The following is a 16,347-nucleotide window of genomic DNA, read 5'->3' on the forward strand; positions in this document are numbered from 1 at the left end:
GGGGAGTGGTGACAGATCGGCGAGGTGAGCAGCCACAGCCGAGACACGCTTGTCTCTCTCTCTCTGCAGTGCAGTACAGTAATGTAGTCCATAAGTATATATACATAGTCCTTTTATATATTTAAGCCATTTACTACAAACCTCTAATACTTTATATCACAGCCAATATAAATGCACTTTTCTGCCCTCCGCTGACTTCCATTCTTTTCTGTATGGTATGAAACTTAACTTAATATTGCAATAAAAGCACTTATTTCCATTTATTACAACAAATACCTCACAGTTTTGCTGACAACATCACCACAAGTGCTTTAGATTTTTGTCACTGTTTTCCATTCATTTCTGTAGGATGTAAAAATCAATTTGCAGACTCGCAACATCAGTTTCTTTTGTTTATTCGCTTACTTTGCAAGAGTTAGATAAGATGATCAATACCACTCTCATGTCTGTACATTAACTGTGGAGCTCTAGCCACAAGACGATTAGCCTAGCTTAGCATAAAGAAAAGGAGCAGTTAGCCTGGCTCTTACAAACACCTCTCAACTTCACTAGCCTTAAGTACCTAAATATAAAAACAATAATTTGTGGTTTCTTGTCCAACAACAGCCTGCAGCAGTAACGTCCAACAGTCTTGTTACAGTAACCACAGTTTATCCACCGCACACTGTTGTTTGTTAAGAAATATTTCATTACATTACAGTGTATAGCTCCCTCTGACTCCTTTGGGAGATATTTCCCAAAATGTAGTTAAGTCAAACCACAGTTTCCCACACGGTAACCAACTAGTTTAAGTTGCCTTGACTTTAACCAAAATGGTGGCATATCACCCAATATGACTCATTTCTAGAGCAGACACACACTATCAAATGACACATTTTGCCATTGAGAAATGAGAACATGCCCATTCTCCATCCTGGATGAACAGCGTGGGATTCAGAGCACTTTTTACCCTGCAAAAAAAGACTATAATTTCTAAACAGCTTATCCGATGTGGATGTAAACACCCTCAAATTAAAGCTGAAATCAGCACTTTAATCTCAAAGTCATTGTTTAATTTAAATTCCTACACCCAGAGGGGGGTGCAGAGCCAAAACAAAACTCTCCTAATACTTACAGACTGCATCGTAGGCGGCTGTGCAGCGACACCGAGGAAGACAGACAGACAGGCTTTAGAGTGTGACCAGGTGTCTGTTTCCGGCGTAGTCAACATCCACGTGCAGCCTGAGTGCATGATCAAAGGCAGCTTTATAGAGACAGAGGCCTATTAAAATACCTCGCCAACTACTACAGCAGCAGTCTGGGGGCAAGTACGCAGGCCAACACGCCCCGTTCTCACACACTCACATCATCCAGGGACTCTTTTTGATGAACTCAGTTTTCCTCCTACCTACATCTCCTCGTCCTCCTCCTCCTTCTCCTCTGTCTCACTCTGTTTTCTCTCTCTCTCTCTCTCTCTCTCCTCCCTCCATTCCCCCTCATGGTGCCATCGTCTGAGTCTGCGGCCAGCTTCTATTTTAGCCCCGACCCAGCGGACGAGTCTGCGGAGAGGAGCTTAACATTGTGTTCCTCTGCTCTGGTTAATGATGATAGAGTCCTGCATGTGCCTGGTGTGTGTGTATGTGTGTGTGTGTGCATGTGTGTGTATGGGAGGGTTGAAAAGCCAAAGGAGAGGCGGAAGGGAGAGGAAGAGCAAAATGTGCATGTGTGCATTCCCCTGTTGCTTGGCTACCTTTGAATTTCCGTTCAGTCTCTCTTTCATCTGTGAACTATTAGCAGTCATCTCAAGCAATCCTTTCTTTCCTGCTTCATTCCACACACACACACACACACACGCAAACACACACACACCAACACACTGTAGGACAAGCCAAATTTCCACTGAGAACTGGACGTCACTTTACAGCTTCCTAATGAAAGACTTGTAGAAGTAACACTGAACACAAAGCGACACTGAGTTTAAACTTTTTGTTGTGGAAATGTCATGTTTTTATACATTTTACACAATTACACTGTTCTCCTTTTAAGGTGTATTCAAGTCTATTTGACCTCTTCTACATTGAGCAATGTGGAACTTGGAGCATGTTTGTTGATGGTGGGGAACTTTTGATTAATGGTGCAAATTCACATATTGCATATTATTTTTTAAAAATTGGTAATATGATATCAGGTGCTGTCCACATAGCGTGACCTAGATTAGTTAGAAAAGACACAAATACTGGAAACAGCAACCAACGTGTTGTTTTAACACACTGAGTAATAAAATACAGTACGTCTGCTTTGTAGTGTCCATGTTGTTTCCACGTTCTGACTTAAAAGCACAGGAACACAGCGAAGTCTGAAGAACGGCTTCCCAACTCAGGAAATGGGAACATCCGAGGCACAAGTGAACGCAGCATTACTTCTGTGCAAAAAATGATTTCCAAAGTTCAGCTGACGTTAAACACATGAAGTGGATATCTGGTAGGAATCCCTAAGACTTTGTAAACACCATAGGTTTGGAAGAGAGCCACACGGTTTGGCCAACTCAAAGTGATGTCTCATATTAACTTTGGCTGAACTTTAGTCTATAATGTTATAATATATATTTCCTACGTTTACTCCTGGCATCCACACTACTCCTGGATTTTCGAGCCTGTTTTAGGCTACATTCACATTACTACGTTTTCATTTAGACGCATCTCTTTTGCTTCGTTTTCACCTCCCGTCCCGGTTTTTCCGAGTTTCCTAGCACCAAAAAACTGAGACTTTTGTAAACGCTGCTGGACCCATTTCAGTTTGAAAATTCCGGGCTTGTGTTGTAGTCTGGAGCGGCTGACCTTGGTGTCTTTGCTAGCAGCTGTTGTTCAGTTCAATTCTGCATTTTAATGCTACAACTTCTTTGCTGTTCCTCGTTAATAGTATTTTTTACAACTAATCAACTGCAGAGTGGACAATCTGCTTCCTGTTTACACCGGCTTGCACGTGATCGCTCATGTATGTATGCGTTTTCAAGTGTGATAGCACGGACGGAGATCATTTGAGATACGGAACTAAAATGGTCGTCTGGTCATCTGGTTGTCGTTTTCGAAAAAACGCTGTTTTCAAACGAAAACATAGTAGTGTGTACGAAGCCTTAGTTTGAAAAGTCCAGGGTTGCATTTTAGTCTGGACGGACAGAAACTTAGACCTTCGGGAACTATGATGCAGATACCGTCGTTTTCTTCCTGATTGGGTCAAACTGCATCTGTTACGACGTATTCTTCCCGAATTCGTGGATTCGATGGATAATACTCCTGGTACCTCTATAATATGTTGTCATAATTGCTTTGCGACGACTCTCAATCAGTGTTTCCGCCACCAGGACGGCCCTATACTCACGTGTTTACCTTCAGTAACAGTTCTACCTCGTCATCGGTCCAGGTAGAGAAATCTCTAATCATACTTTTCCTCATCGCTGTTCCTTGTTCGTATTATTTACTGCAACTAAGCAACCAATCTGTATCAGTCTTAAATCCAAGCTAACTGTAGTTGTCGTGCTCACTGCAAAAGCAGGCCACAAACTTTTCAGAGCAACTTTCAACAATACATAAGGTGAGTAGCTGATACTCAAAACACAAGTCATGACTGATCCCAGCACCCTGGACCACAGGGTCTTAAACCCGGGTCAGCGCAGACCTTGTGCCCTATATTCTGAACCTCTCCGGCCCGGCACTGGCCCTGCTTGGTCCACATGGCTGTCACTAAAAAAGCCCACTTTATCCACCCCACGTGTTCATAATGCTACCTTTATGGGGTGTGTATACATGTGTGTTGTGCATATGAATGCGTGCGCTTGTGATCCAGGTCTTCATAGCTAATAGCAGCGCCTCTGGGCTTCACTGACATTAAAAAGAACCTGGTCTGACCACAGGATAAACACAGGCTCATAAAATGTAATGCATGTGTGTGTGTGTGTGTGTTTGTGTATAGGGGCACAAGTATATGTATTTGTTTAAAAAAGGTGCATCTGTGGGTGTGTTTGCAAGTGCACCAGGAACAGCTGCAGGATATTAGTTTTTCTAAAAAAATATTAATAAAAAAAGTGAATTCAACTCCAGAACAATATGTTTGTTTTAGAAGTATGGAGCCATACAAACTTCAAAATAAGAGCCTAAACATTACTTTACACAAAGTGCAAAGAACAGGGATATAAGTAATGACTGGATGTGGTGAAGAGATACAATGTGACATGAAGGGAAGAAGAAAATCATTTAAATTGGACAGGTGATATCTCTTTATTAACAGAAAATTGATCAGTGATGGTCTGACAGATCATTTATCAACTAAAACTACCACATATTTGCATATTCAAAACTCTGTAATACAAGTTGCTTCTTTCCTCCACTTCATATCACCGTAAATTTAAAAACAATTTTATGATCTGGGCTTTGCAAAGTTGTGATTGATAAATTGCTGGATATACTGATGTACAAACATGAGGCTTTGCAGGAGTGTAAAATATAATCTGGGCTCAAACAAAAAGAAAAAAAGCTATAACAATCAATAATGACAGTATTATTAGGTGGAGATCTAAACATATTATGGTTGGGTATTAAACTTTGAGTATACAATGAAATTTGTCCATAAAATCAAGCATGGAGCAGAAATGAAAGTTGGGGTTGAGAGTTCAGGAGAGTGTTAGTGACATATCCTTTGATATTCTTCATCTGCATCACAGTTTTTATTTCTTTATTTTGGCAACTCCTTGCACAGCTGCTCCTGCATTTCAGTTTGTTGTAGTTAGCACAATGAATAAAGGGATCTTGTAGAACATGTGTTTGTTTTCATAGTGTTTGGTATTAGTGCCAAAACTCAGGTATCGTATTTTGCATTGATATTGAAAAATATTACTCTCCCCTAAATATTATGCAACAGCCATGGCCAAAAAAAAAAAAAAGGACTCCATATCCCCCAGCGAGGAGGAAGAAGGGATGGATTAGAAATCCAAGGAGCGAGCAGAACGAGGGAGAGAGACAGAGTGAAAATAGCTGTCTGAGTCCCCGAAGGTTGGCCAGTTATTATAAAGCCATTGTGGTCAGTGTGTACGTTTCCACAGATCCTTCTGAGTCACGCTCAATAAGTCAGCCCTTATGGGCCTGGCACTGTCAGGACCCAGGGAGGGAGGGAGGAGGGATAAGGGTTCGCAGGCACCTGGCTCACATCCTTAACCCACTGCCTCTTCTTCCTCCTCCTCCACCTCCTCCTCTCAACACATACACATGAAACTCTGAAAGAGTACACAGACAGACGCAGACACTGTCGTCCCATTCACAACCCTCTGCTGGGTGATTCCTGGCCAAACAAGGAAGGAAAAGCCAGGTGGGCGGAAGGGCAGGACAGAGAGAATGATGGAGCGGGCAGGCGGGACAAAAGATGGGTGGACGACTGTAGGCAGGGCACAATGGGGGTAATGATGGGTGGGTGAAACGATGAAAAAGAGAGAGAGAGAGAGTGAGACTTTGAGGGGTGTAATGAGTGGGTCAGTGTTGGGCATGCACGGCCTGAACTGGGATACTGAGCCAATTCATATAACTGCTGCTAAAAATAGGTTTCTCTGTAGCTGGAGGTAGAGCTAACCCTGCTCAGACTACTCCTGCAGGCCTGAAGCACTCACATTACCCACAACACACACACACACACACACACACACACACACACACACACAAACATACATGCTTTTTACTCGTGATAACTGACCCATAAAACATTATTTTACCCAAAATCTGTAAATATAGCAAACAAATAGCAACAAGTATTCCGATGGGATCAAAACATTCCTGCAGCATAATTCGAACAATTTCTGCAACTTTCTTTAACCGACAATCATGTCGCATTGTCCGCTTCACAAAGCAATTGACCAATCGTGAGAAAGTGCAGGAGGTACAGTTTTTTCTCATGCAAGGGGAAAGATATATATTTATTTGAAACATTATAGTGTCTCTTTCCTGTCTACGACAGCAGGCTGTTTGCTCCACCTTCCAGTGCGTCTACTTTAAATGCGCTCACACGACTCATCAAGTTCATCTTGAGCCAAAATATGGTTAAACACACTGTTTCTGTAGCTTGCACATTGGTGACTAGCTTGAAGAACAAAGCCATAAGTGATAACTGCAAAGAGAGCGACAGCGTGAGGCCAGAAAAATGACTGTTTGCAACACATCATGTGGAGTGGACAGCGAGGAAGCCAATTATGCTGCAGGAGTAGTTTCTATTGTCGTTTTCGATCCTTGTCTTTTTGTTGTGGGAAAACCTGCCACCATTGGACTCCATTGTAAACAGCATGAATCTAATTTGACCACATAGTTTCAGTTTTCAGTTCAGAGACTTTTCCAGGAACCCAGAAACCCTACAGGAACTCTGGACTTTTTCCCTGCATCTCAACCAGATGGACTTCTCTCCAAGTTTTAGGTCCTAACCGCTAAAAAGTCCCCACTCAGGAAGCAGGACTTTCTGGTAGCCCAGGCTGTTGGACTTAAAATCACTTACTGTTTCTGCAGCTTCTACCCAACTGCAAACAAGAAGTGGCTGCAGTTACAATCAATATCCGGTATAGGGAGGAACAGGGATTTAGCAAGCAAAGAGGAACTAAACTGAAATTTAACATTTGCTGATTGAGGTCAGTAAAACAACCACACAAAGAAACACTTCTAGCTCTTAAGGAGCAGTTGAAACCCAAACCTGAAAAAAACATACACTAAAGGAACTCTCTTCCTCCTCTGTAAGTCTCAGACAACGACGATATGTAGTGTTTCGTCATGTGTGAAAACTGTTATCTAATCTGTTAATCCTCAGAACAGCAACACACACTGTTCCTGAGTATTTTAGTTTCTGTTGACCTTTCGTTTCTGGAACCTCTTGGTTGAAATCAAGATTGGTTCTCAGTCACTTCCTGGTACTATTTGGTGGATAAGGTCCGTATGAAAGATGAAACTAGCAGCTTTAACCGTCCACCTTTCAACAGTCCCCGACTATACGATATTAAAAGATTTTGGCTGGAGAATCTGCTTGAAGATACCGAAACAGCTTGTGTGCTCAGTCCTTCACCCCCACCAAACCACCCCACCCACCCCCTCCACCCCCCATGCTTGCTCCCTTCTTTTCACAGTATTGTCACCCTAGACGGTTCACACGGTCTCCTCTTCGCTGTGTTTCCGGTCATAAATCTCTGCAACACACCGTGAAGGCACATCCCCTCAGATGGATTTAACACAACACCCTGCACCCCACCGGCCCTCTGAGAAAGGGGTGACAAGGGCTGGCACACTGCTGCACGTGCACACACACACACACACACACACACACACACACACACTTAGACCAGAACTGATACTTTCCTGGTAGGTATTTGTTGATGAAATCCAGTAAAAGAACAAGGAAGAGTCTGATTTTAATAAAAGTAACAATGAAACCGCACTTTGGAGACTTTGGGGAAAGAGTGAGGTAAGAATCTGAGAGGATGATTTTATTCTGTGTGTGTGTGTGTGTGTGTGTCTGTCTGTTATGGCTCAACGCTCGAGTTGGTCTCTGACTCATGGTGCTTGTGGGGTTTTTTTGGTGACTCATGCGTTTCTCAGAATGGGATTCTGTGGAATCCCTCCGATAAGGCTCCCAACCTCAGGAAATGGGATGGTGGTATTTATTTGACACGCTGAAATACCCCCTCCCATCCACGCACTACCTTCCCGTCTTGCCACTCCTCCCCTCAGGTCAGCACATGTCACCCACCAAACTACTCCAACAAATTTCAGCTTCCTCGTTTTTTGGGGTTTTTTTTTTTTTTTTTTTTTCCCCGTCTCGCAAATGAGCAGGCTATGGGTGGCCCCGAGTCGGCTGCACCACGGACAAGAAAAACTAAACCAGTGACAGCATGTTTGTTTTTTTTACCTCACCAACAGCACCCCACACCTACACACCCTCACCAAAACTACCGCCATCAAACAAGCGCCATACATACACTCCCCTGCCGCCACATCTACTGTGCCACACACACTCCCAGACCACATTCTTACATCCCTACCCCCCACACCGCACACCCACAAACACACCTGACCGACTTCATTTCCTGTGAGGCATGAGTCAGACGACTGCAGTGCATTTACTGGAGTAATACATGGTTATTAGCCATTCTGATAATATAGTGTTGATGTCGCTGTCAAGGCAACCTGAGCTGCACAAAAAAGGGGACTGTGTATGTGTAGGTGGGTGGGATGAGTCCGTGAGGATTCTTTGGAAGTGTTCAGGCATGCGGTGGGTCTATTTGCCTGTCCGCAGGTGTGTGTATGTTTAAGTGTATGTTTAAGTGTGTGTGTTTGTGTGTGAGACAGACAGTGTGTAAGAGGAAGAAACAGCAGGGAGAGCCATTCACCTGTTTTTTCTTGTAGAAGCCCTTTCTGTCACAGTTGGGTATGCGGAAGCCTCTCGGGTTGAGCACGTTGCTGATTTTAAGACTGTTCAGGATGCTTTCCATCTCCCGCCGACATGGTCCCTAGCAACACGGCAAACACACCCCAACGACACCAAAATTACACACTCATCCTTACACAATCACAGAACACGAAGAACATGAGAAGTGTTCATGCAGTCTGAGAAGTTTATGGTAAACATTACAGTATAACAGTATAAAAGTTAACCTCCTGCACCCTACATTACATTTCCCCCCACTGTATGATCACATATATTCAGAATCTGCCAGTTCATACACACCCTTTCAGATATATCATGCTTACATTGAACAAAACTGAAGGTTCGCATAACTTTTATGGCTGCAACATCACACAAAAATGAAATATTCTAAATATCTTGTGCATAATTTTATGCAAATATCCTGAAACTTGTGATTTTGGCTAAAATTTCAAATAATGGTCTGTAAAACTGAATCACTGTGCTGCATTGAAGAACTCACTGTTTGGTCCAGATTGAACAGTTTTATTCCCAAAATGAGACATCAGTGGTACCTTCTCTAACAAAAATGTTCAAGGGTGTGTAATTTAAAAAATAATGAGGTTTAAATGACACTAGATCGCCTAAAGGGACCTGGTGGAGTTTCTGACCACAAATTGCTCTGTAGAGCAATGTTTTCATGAGAGATTCCCCTTACTGTTTGTATCTTGTGTTTTTCCTGCACGTGCACACCACCTACCACGGGTTGACAGCGATAAGCATTTTTGTCAACAGCACAGGGCCAGGGTGGCCAGCCATGTGCTATGGAGAGTCAGTATTCTGCAGAGTTTAATTCCAACAAAGGGGATTTCACTGATGAGTCTTTTGATTTCATGTCACTTCTCTTTTATCAGCTCTTGAAAAAGGCATAAAAAAAAGAAAACCTGCAACCTGCTGGTTCTCCATGGCTTAAGCTACAGTATAGTTGGCCTATTAACACTGACAGATGGTAATAAGAGATTAAAGAGATAATAAAATAGGAGGTAATGAAGAAAAGAAGAACCAAGCCAGTGTAAACATGTTTTTTGAGCTAAGACTCAGGTTCAATATGTGTGTTAAGCCTTTAGGACACACACAGTGTGATTTTGGTGTGAAGCAATGAAAAAAAAAAACGATTAAAACTCCACCAGATACCTTTAAGTAGGTATTTGAAACATGATAAAGACAGGAAATTATTATCATTAAATTTAATGGCAGTAATTCATAAAGGCACAGAACCATCAAATACTGCAGTATGAAAACATTAAAAAACTGGATACCAAACCAGAAGCTGTCAAAAGGTAAATACTACAAGTTAGCCAGAAAGCTACCTAGCTAGCAGTTTCCAGCTGCTCATCACACTTTTTTTCACCAGTGATGTTTGATTCATGATGTCTGGGCAGATTTAATTACTGTATGTAGACTATAAGTTAGCTTGTGAGCTAACTAGCAAGAGGGGTCTGTCTGCAGACTGCAAGAGAGGGGCATAGGCTAAATCAGGCAGAACCACATGAGATGTCAAAAAAAGATCTTGCGATCAGATCGAATTACTGTATTAAGTCTGTTTCTCCGTGATTTCATAAACAATTGCTACTAATGCACATAAAGAGAAATAACAACTGGATTATAAAAGTAAGGTTTCATGAATAATTGCCACCACTCCACATAAAATATGATAAGCTGTAGGGTGATTGACGATCATCAGAGTGATCACTGATAGCTACTGCCTTTACAAATGTCAAGATGATATTTGGCTTTTTCCCATTAATCGTATTGTATTGTAATTGTTTTAAGTTATTATTATCGTTATTCGTAGTATTGAATTAATATTACATCTAATTTGCCCTGCCATAGTTTCACATATAATTGATGCGCACACACACACACACACACACACACACACACACACACAATCCGACCAGCTGAGCCCTGCTTGTTGTGTGTACATGATGATTAGACAAAGCGGAGAGTGACAGAAAGAAATAACATTTAGTTTGGTTTCTTATCCTGCTGCGCTTTAACGTTTTAAACAGGATTTTTTGACACTGACTGAGAGAGAGAGAGAGAGAGATGAAATAAACAGCTGTTTCTACATACCTCCTCCTGATCTCTAGTGAATATTGTGAATGCTACAATTAATTGATGCGTTATTTGTGATGACATTTTGTTTTAATAGCCAGCAAATGTGAAAAGTCACTCCGGGAAGTATTGGAGGAGTGACACATCCATATTACTACTGCGTATCCTGTCTGTCGCAGGGGCAGCAGTCTGTGCAGAGCTGCCCTGACATCCCTCTCCTCCATATATCTTTACTAACTATTATAGAGAGCCTCTCTGTTTGGACTGAGAGTGAGCTGCCAGCCACCGTAGACTGGTTAAACGGACCTGTTGCGTCTCATTCACGAATTGGAACTCCTGTTGGTGCCGGAGCCTCCGAGTGAGATGTTTTGGATGAGTGCTTTTAAAACATATTCATTGGTCCAACAGCGCAGCTTTAGCTCATCAGCATGGCTGCCGAGCTTAAACCCCTTTCACGTTGGACCAGAAGGTACAGCAGCAAAACGTAACATGAAGTGGGCGTGGCATGAAGTGGGCGTGGTGTGAAGTGGGCGTGGCATGAAGTGGATGTAAAATGCAGTGGGCGTAACATGAAGTGGGCGTAACTGCAAGTATTGCAGCCTGCAGATGGATCCTCTTGTAACTAGCTAGCAAAAAAAAAACTCAGCAAGTTGAGACTAACAGTTTTCAGTCTCTCCATGACAGACTCTTGTTTCATTGAGTGAGTGTGTGATGTTAATGATTTCTGTTTTGGACTGGCCAACATAATCAAATTTTATTTTGTCTAAAGGTAAATATTGTTTAAAAAATACAGCAGCTAGCTAGCTCTCAAGCTAACTAGCTAGCTACACAGCTCATGATCGAACTAGCTAGCTCAAGAGCCACTGATGACATCATTTTATAGAAAGTTAGTCATTTATTTTATGTTATGTGGTAATTTGTGAGGGACCATTTATAATTTTAATAGATAGATAGATAGATAGATAGATAGATAGATAGATAGCTAGCATGTGAAATGACAAATGTCATTGCCTCTGGGTGTGACTTACATACTCAGTCTCCCTCTTGCTCTCCAGGGAGAAGTTGTGCATGTCCATATTGGCTCCTCCTGATACGGACTCCACCTTGTAGCTCTGCGTCTTCCTGTTCTGATCCTTCTGGATCAGCTTGTTGTGCAGCGTAGGCCTGGTGTCTATTGACCCCCGTCTGTGTCCGCCCTTCACAGTCGCCACGCCGGGCAACACAGTCATCGTCTGGGTCACGTTGGCACAACCTTCTTCTACCTGATTTTCACCATTCTCTGTGTAGGGAAAGGTAAGGTGAGCACAGTTTATAAACTGTTTCATACTCATTGACACATGTCGAAGTTGAAGTCCGATTGGTAGCTTCCGATTTGGGTTAGATTAATGAAGAATTTAGAGGCTGATTCTCTGTTTTTGTGCCACTAAAATTACGAAAAAGTGATCATATTAGAAATCTTAAAACTGTTTAAACCCACACACAGATTTGTGAAATCTATATTTTAGCTTTGTGAACAGCTTATTCTGCATTGAAACCACATTACACCATTACACTTCCACATGTCAGATCTGGACTTGATTAGGAGTAAACTGCAGGGACTGTTAACATTCTCTTAATCTTAATGTCCTATGTGCTCTGAATGCAGAAAAAGCAGTGAAATCACTCTTTTTCTGTGTTGACAAATAGACTGCAGGCTTCACAGATTCGAAAGTGTCTCTGGGGTCTTCTTGTTAATCTAGTCCAGGTTTGACAAGTGTAAGTGTGGTTGTTTTTAACTTAGACCTGGTCTTATGTGGTTTTGATGCAGAAAATGCAGTGAAATTGAAATTGGTTGTTGTGTTTTCCCCCAAGAAATAAAGGATAATAAAGGATTCACAAATCCCAAAGGGTTTTAAACAATCTTAAGGCTTTAATTATGAGATTGTGCAATAATACTTTTTCACAGCTGGTAAATATAATTTATTTTTGTCTGAACTTTCCCCTTCAACTCTGAATCGGAAGCTACAAATCAGCATCATAGATTTGTTTTTAGTTTGCAGTTTTTATAAAATACCATGATACAATATGATGAATGGCTGCTTCTCTTGCACTTAATCCAACAGAGAATTCTAAGATGCCTTAGAGAGGCCTGTTTAAAACAGACGAAATAAAGTTAGCTCATTGCCTTGTGGGCTGTTTGGAGCCAGAAATGAAGCCAAGTAATAAACAGAAACATGACGATTTCATATCCACAAATTTCCACAGTATGCAGACCAAGAGATAGAGTCACAAAGAGGAGTCTAAACAAGGCTTTTTAAGGACGCTGTGAAGCAGAAGATGTTGTGTGTGTTTACATGTGTAGGTTGGGGAACAGGGGATTGGGCCTAAAAGAGGAGGAGGTTAGGGCAGTAAGAGGTACGGTGGGAGATAAGGGAACAGATATATTAATAGCCCGTGGTGCTGGCAAAGATTCCTGTCAAATCGGGGACCATCTGACCGAGAGGAAGAGAGGAGGGGGCTCCAAACACTCCTCCCTAATATAGGAGACAAACTACCCGCCATGTGCCAGCTGGTCTGCCACACCACCACAAGGCCACAGTCAAAGACGCTAACCGAGCTGGGAGACGACGTCCCCAAACAGGCAGGGGGGACGATGGGAACACACATGCAGTGGCTCACACACACCCAAACACAGTTTTAAACTGTTAACTCAAAGCAGATTTTGTGTTTGAGAGCTGCGGTGAGGGCGGCGGGCGGGCATGTAAGGGTGTAACTCGTGTGGGCAGGCGGGCTGGCAGCCCACCCTTTCTCTGTGACCACCTGATCAATTAGTGACGTGGTGGGGCTCCACAGGCTCGCCAGAACTTAGAATAATAACACGGATGTCAACAACAGCATCAACTGCGTCGACAGAGTGAAAAGGCAGCAGATGCTCTTTAACCCGATGCAGCCTCCACATGGTTTTCTCTTAAACTCTTGTCCACAACCGAGGACAAAAATATTGAGCCCTGTTTAAAATTCCTGCAAGAATTAATTTTTATTGTCAATATAAACTTTTATATAACCTTTCTAGGAAATCTGGGGTGTTTTAGATAAACACATTACGCAATTTGTTTGTATAATGGCACAGGGGTAAACAGCACAAACTGCGGTGAGGAGAGCTTGTTAATGTCTGGGAGGAGAGGCTGCTCTGGAGCTGGGGACTGATGGCGGTGGAAACCAGTGGGCTGCAGTAACACACTGCGACCAACAGGGGCGCTTGGGATCATTTCCCACCTCTTTTTTTCCCCCCATCTCGAGTAATGGAGATAAGTATGTAAATAAGCATGCACTGATATGTGTGTCTCTGCTGTAGTTGATTATGTGCTGCCTCACAGACCTGGGAAGAGCTATAAGATGGAACGATTTGCTCCCATTCAAGAAATAATGTTATTTTTGTCTTAAATGCAAATAGTGAGAAACAGATATAAAGTGAAAGGGAAGCAAAAAGTGAAATATTCAGACTAAATGAAATAAAACAGCTTGGATAAGTTGCTGATGCTCTGCAAGTGGGTGTATGCATGTTGTTGGATGCATGCATGTGTGTGTGTGTGTGTGTGTGTGTGTGTGTGTGTGTGTGTGTGTATGCATGACAATGTGACTGCTGAGTGCTTGCACACCACACATGACTGCGGCCAAACCAAATAACCAGGAAGAAGAAAACACACAGAGACGCTCCTGGAGGCCTGACGTCAGCAGTGCCCAAACACACAACTGTGTGTATTCACACCGAGGTGGCATGTGTGCCGTCTCACCGGTGTGAGCAGCAGGCATCCATTCACATGAGACACCATGCAAATGAGATGTCTCAATATTATTCTAGCATGCACAGAGGCAAATATACACTCATTAATAACGGGGCTCTGATTGTGTGTGTTTTAGTGTGTGTTGGCTGCTTATGGAGAACTCAAGAGAAATGACCCACTCCCCCTCAACCCCTGCCTCCCCCTCCCCTTCCCTTTACCACACAGCTGAGATGTTTTGGCCCACATGGAGCGGGAAAGCTGCAGCACATATTTTCATGCTGTGCACAAAAATCCATGAGCTTTACTTGAAGGAAAATAAGGACATTACAGAAGACAAGGACATGGTCTACGCACAGCCTCGGCTAAATACTGTATACTTACAGTATGTATGTGGCATTCCTTAACTATTGGTTTGAGGGAGCCAGGCTGTGTGTGTGTGTGTGTGTGTGTGTGTGTGTGTGTGTGTGTGTGTGTGTGTGTGTTAGGGAGAAAGAGAGAAGAAGCAGTGTTGCCCTTTCTTAAAACAAACAGTCTGCATATGCCCAAACGATTTTATTTTGCATTTTGCATAAGGACAAAAAAATGAGCACCAGGTGGGGAAGCAACGGTTGATTGCTGCGTCAACCTCCAACCACCAAGCTCATGGCTGCTGTTATCCTCTAAAAACTTTCAGGAGCCTATGGGATTTTGTTTAACCCGTGACCAGCACATCACTGTGCAATGTCAAACCTCCCCTGTGAAAAGCCCACGGTCAGGGTTGGTGTTTTTACACCGCAAAACAGCCCAAAACAATACATTTTCCGCATGTGTCTTTGTGCCTTGTATCTTAAGTGGATCAGTCTAAGCACCTTCATCTCATCCACTATCAGTACACCGCACTTATCAGTGTTTCCATGAACAGGGAGCTCCCCAGAGCTGGTCAGCAAAGAGCACCACCTCATGGGGAGAGCGCCTGTCAAATCCACCAAATAACAACACGCACTAAAAAAAAAAAACCCCAACAATAAACAATAAAAGAAGCAAATAAAAACATCGCTTTTTACCTGGTTTTTGTGCCGGTATGAGAATGCTGTTGAGTCTTTTGGACGGAGCGCTGGAGCACACTCCCCGTCCCTCCAGCAGAGCTTGTAGGGGTCGGCTCTCCCCCGGCTGGTGCTGGCAGGTCAAGCCGGAGCCGCAGCGCGCCGTGTACACTCCACACGCCTGTCCCTCGCCGAGGGCGCACGTCATGCAGCAGCCGCAGCCGGGCTCCCTCACCCGCTCCGCGCAGTCCTTCGGCAGGGGCTTGCACTGCAGGAGCGCCCCGGCGTCGCACGGCTCGCATCGGACCACCGGCCCCACAGTGCCGACGAGCCGGGCGACCGCAGCCAGCGCGGCGGCAAGACAAAGCATACACAGACCGGGCATTCTGCCGATTAAGCTGGTCACAAAGGGACAGTATGTGAGTTGTCACGTAGGCTTAAGGGGACTCTCTGTGACACAGCGAGCCGGCTAGCCTTCTCCATCTGTATTTTCTTTTACGCGAACTTCTGGTTTTATATAGGCGGAAAAAAGAGCCAACAAGTCACACCCCTCCGTATGAATAATGTAAACGGAGAGCCCCGATATGAGGGACCGCTACATCCAGTCTGAAGAGAGAGCTGCTCCAGCACTTAACTCTTTTAATCACGTATTATAATTTACAATAAATTACAGGTTGTTCATCTGCAGCGCTTTTTTTTTATGCTCAGGCTGCTCTGGAGAAAAAAAAAAAAAGCAAAAGGTGTTTGTTTCCATCTTGAAATCTGGCCTCTTGTCACAAGACAGGCGAGTTATGAGGGCTGCAGATGGCATGTAGCTGGAAGGTGTTGGCTGCATTTCTCCTCACTGATCACTTGTATAGGTATTTGTATGTTACAGATAAGATGCAGATCTACAGGGAGAGAAATAAGCTGCACCAGGGAGGGTTTCTTCCGTGCTGACTGTTCCCAAACCTCTGGAGGTTTCCACACCACTGACTGGCCACATCCCCTGCTGGCACCAGTGGTATGTGAGTGAATGCCAATGGTAGTGTACCCCACCTCCCCCC

The 16,347-nt window shown here is 43.4% G+C and overlaps 1 protein-coding gene across 1 annotated transcript in view; it reads right to left on the reverse strand.

Annotated features, from left to right (window-relative positions):
• LOC111671736 (insulin-like growth factor-binding protein 3) overlaps window positions 1-15,797 on the reverse strand; it is a 21,225-nt gene extending 5,428 nt beyond the window's left edge. Inside the window, exons 1-3 of the mRNA XM_023428919.2 lie at window positions 15,323-15,797; window positions 11,544-11,794; window positions 8,384-8,503 (exon numbers count right to left, since the gene is read on the reverse strand). Of these exons, the coding sequence (XP_023284687.1) occupies window positions 8,384-8,503; window positions 11,544-11,794; window positions 15,323-15,686 (735 nt within the window). The 5' untranslated portion in view covers window positions 15,687-15,797. The remainder of the gene's footprint in view (window positions 1-8,383; window positions 8,504-11,543; window positions 11,795-15,322) is intronic.
• Between the last annotated feature and the right edge of the window lie 550 nt (window positions 15,798-16,347).

The sequence above is a fragment of the Seriola lalandi genome, unplaced genomic scaffold (assembly GCF_002814215.2).
Source record: "Seriola lalandi dorsalis isolate HSWRI2012SDOR001 ecotype SW California unplaced genomic scaffold, Sedor1 jcf7180002054885, whole genome shotgun sequence".
NCBI lineage: Eukaryota > Metazoa > Chordata > Actinopteri > Carangiformes > Carangidae > Seriola > Seriola lalandi.